This window comes from Crocodylus porosus, unplaced genomic scaffold, assembly GCF_001723895.1.
Source record: "Crocodylus porosus isolate Cpor-Errol unplaced genomic scaffold, CroPor_comp1, whole genome shotgun sequence".
In the NCBI taxonomy this organism is placed as follows: Eukaryota; Metazoa; Chordata; order Crocodylia; family Crocodylidae; genus Crocodylus; species Crocodylus porosus.
In genome coordinates, this window is record NW_017728947.1 from 18,021,134 (window position 1) to 18,024,739 (window position 3,606).

Below are 3,606 nucleotides of genomic sequence, written 5' to 3' on the forward strand. Positions count from 1 at the left end.
GCGCCGAGGCGCGCGTCGTGCCCAGCAGGGACAGGGACTGCCCCGGCCCCGGCTCGGGCGCCCGGCAGCGGCGGGCGGTGCGCAAAGCCTTCCGCAAGCTGGCCGCCATCCAGCGGCGCCAGCAGCAGCAGCAGCAGCAGCCGGAGCCGGAGCCGGAGCCGGCGGCCCCGGAGCGCATGGAGACCCTGGTGCACCTGGTGCTGTCGCAGGACCAGACGCTGCGGCAGCAGGGGCAGCGCCTGCGCGAGCTGGACCGCCACATCGAGGGCTACGAGGCCCGCACGCACCTGGCCCGCGTGCGGCGCCACGGCGCCAACTACGTGCAGGACACCTACCTGGCCGGGCCCGCCGACCAGGGGCAGGAGCGGCAGGAGGAGGAGGAGGAGTGGGGGCAGGAGGAGGAGGCAGCGGCGCTGGTGCTGGCGCTGGCGGAGCGGGGCGAGGCGCTGCGGCGGCTGCAGGAGCGGCGCGAGCAGCTGGAGGCGCGGCTGGAGCTCCTGGGCGCCGAGCTGCAGCGGGAGCTCAACGAGCGCTGGATGCGGCGGCGCTGCTGGGAGCTGGAGGCGGCGGGGTGCAGCCTGCCCGAGCCCGAGCGATGCACCACGGAGCTGAGCGGCTGCTGGGCGGACGGGGAGGGGGAGGAGGCGGCCTGGGAGCGCGACCGCCTCAAGACGCAGCTCAGCGCCAGCCTCTACATCGGCCTGCGCCTCGGCGCCGACCTGGAGGCGGTGCGGGGCGCGCTGGAGGCGGCGCGGGAGGCCGGCGAGGCCCGGCGGAGGGAGCTGCGGCACCTGCGGGACGCCCTGGCCGCGCTGGACGTGGCCGACGGGCGGGAGGAGCCCGAGCCCGAGCCCCTGCCCGAGCCCGAGCTCTGGGTCCCCAAGGCCTGCGAGGACAAGGACGAGGACTCAGACACAGGGCTCAGCTCCATGCACAGCCAGGACTCGGACTGCCTGCCCGCCTGCGAGTCCCTTGTATAGCCCGACAGCTCCTGCTGCACCCAGGGCCATCTTGGGGGGAAGGGGTTGAGGCCCCTCAGCACCGGGTTCTGTCCCTGACGTGGGGGTAGAGGCCTCTCAGTGCCTGGATTTGTCCCTGGGGGTGAGGGGTGTTGAGGTCTCTCAGCACCTGGGTCCATCTCGGGGCACTTCAGCCCCTGGGTCCATCCCTGACAGGTGGTTGAGGCCCCTGGGTCCCTCTGGGGTGGTGGGGGCTTGAGGCCCCTCGGCACCAGGGTCCATCTCAGGGTATGGGCAGTTGACACCCTTCAGTGCCTATATCCATCCCTAAGGTAGGGTTGAGGTCCCTCAGCAGCACGGTCCATCTCTCAGGATGAGAGGGGTTGAGGCCCCTCAGTGCCTGGATCCATCCCTGACCCCGGCGGTGGGGGGGGAGTAAATCTTTTTACTGGTCTATTCTTAACTATTTCCCTCAGAATAAAAGATTATTTTTGAAAGAACCCATTCTCCAATCTGGATCGCGTTGGCTCCCACTGTTCAGCCACCTCAGGCAGCCCCTAGGGCCAGTTAGGCCAACCAGGCTTATCATAACTCATGCTATGGCAGTGCAGCATCTTTGCACTATGGGAGCTGCCTATTATCAAATAGAGACCGCTGGGAAGGAGGTCTGGGGTAGTAGGTGCTAAGTCTCAACTTGTTATAATGAGGCATCTGCAGACAGGTCTTAGGCCTTCTCCCCCTTACTTTTATCTTGTAGAGAAAAAAAGGAAAACCAGCCGAATGCTTGCATTTCATCTAGGCTTGGAATTACCCATTCCTTAAATTCCCCATCTCTTATTTCACTTCAAAGGCTTCCTTGAGTGGAATCTTTAATCCTATATTTTTCTATAAGTAAATACAGCACCGTGTAGATTTCTTGGTCTAAGCCCTTCGATAGAAAAATGCTGGGACATATTTTCTCTAGTTGATATTAAACTCAGCCCTTTTATAGTCCCTCAATAGTGCAAAGTGAGTTGTTACGTTACAAAAAGTTTTCAATTAAGAATTCAGCTGCCTCTTCCTTAGGGTCAAAAATCGTTGAAAATCAGGCTATGGCTGTTTTAGAACAGCAAGTGGTTGATTTGTCAGTATGCTTGAAATAGACACCAGTTTGTCTTCATCTATTTGTGAGAGGCGAGGGTTTCTGAGGGTGATATCTTCCATAGGACCAACTAGTTGGGTAAAATTAGACAAGCTTTTGAATGCAAGACGTTCTTCCTCAGGTCTTCATATATACACGTTTTGAGTACATTTTTATGCAACAAGAAACACAGCAATGTTAAATCATGCAATGTCATGAGCAAATAAATCAAAACACAAATTAGGCTGCAGTATCTGTTATATATCTTGGGATGATATATTCTCCCATGCACAGATAAGTCTGTTTATCTTAGTTTATCTGTGGACAAATAGCAAATATTGATGTTTGCTAGACTTGTAAGCTTACTCAGCCCTTTCTCTTCAAATGTATTTTCTACATCAGGTAAATTGATGTTTGATTGAGCTCAGTAATGGTAGTGAATCAACTTCAGCTACCATCCAGGTCATTTGAGGCCAGCTCAGAATCCAGAGATACAATAATCAAGGTAGGACTCAGCCCTGCCATACTACAGCTGTGCAAAACAAGTTAATCTTTTCAGTTATTCCAAAAATAATAGTATACTATTGACTCTAACCTGGATTTGGCTGGGCTGTCAAATTTTCCTCTACATCTTAGCTCTTAAAAATGCACAGTATTCACTCACAATAAGAGATCACTGTGGCTTGTATATCAGAGAAATACTGTGATAATCAGTTTAAACATTGAGAGATGAATCAGACCTTACTGAATAGTCTCTAAAAACATGACATTTTAGAACTTTTGAGAACAGGTTATTTATTTATGGAAGTTACATATATTTTATAGGGAAGTATTAAAAAGAGATATATTGTGGACCAGATTCTGAGTATAAATCCTTGTAGCTACATGACCTAAAGATTGGATTCCCTTTTCCAAAGAAAATTACTTTTTAAACAGAATTCTTACCATTAGGCATTTTACTGTAGAGCAGAATAATAGAAATTGCATTCATCCAACTTAAAATTAGTAAAAAGAATACTGCACTTGTAAAAGTAGAAACTTTAAAGTTTCCAGTCATGCCTTTACTGATCAACTTTAGTAAAGTATGTGGTCTTCATTAGTAACTTTAAAAAATATTTTTGAAGAAGCAGACCAGTTACACAATTGTGTTTCTTGTATTTTTAGTTTGGCCTAGAAAATATTTAACTACATATTTTTTAATGGAATTAAACCTCTATAAGAGCTAAGAATAAATGAGTATTTTTAAATTTAAATTTAAATAAGTTTAATGATGAAGCATCAGGTCTGGTTCCCCTCTGGCTTGCTTTTTGTGAAGTCATTCATACCCGTGCAAATGAGCGGAAAACTATGCCAAATCAGAATCCTCCACTCACTTGTGTGTGTGATGGCAATTTACAAATGTAAATGACTCCGCAAGATATCAGACAACAGAGTATCAGACCCAGCTGTAGCAACAGATTTAGTCTGTAGACACTTGGAAATGCTCACAAGTGTTCATGAAGCTTTTTCCTACTCTGCAATTATAAG

General features: G+C 50.3%; 1 protein-coding gene across 1 annotated transcript in view; it reads left to right on the top strand.

Moving 5' to 3' along the window:
• Nucleotides 1–3,199, top strand: part of RASSF10 (Ras association domain family member 10) — a 24,869-nt gene extending 21,670 nt beyond the window's left edge. The window contains exons 2-3 of the mRNA XM_019551016.1: nt 9–1,045; nt 1,235–3,199. Of these exons, the coding sequence (XP_019406561.1) occupies nt 9–980 (972 nt within the window). The 3' untranslated portion in view covers nt 981–1,045; nt 1,235–3,199. The remainder of the gene's footprint in view (nt 1–8; nt 1,046–1,234) is intronic.
• The last annotated feature ends 407 nt before the right edge of the window (nt 3,200–3,606 follow it).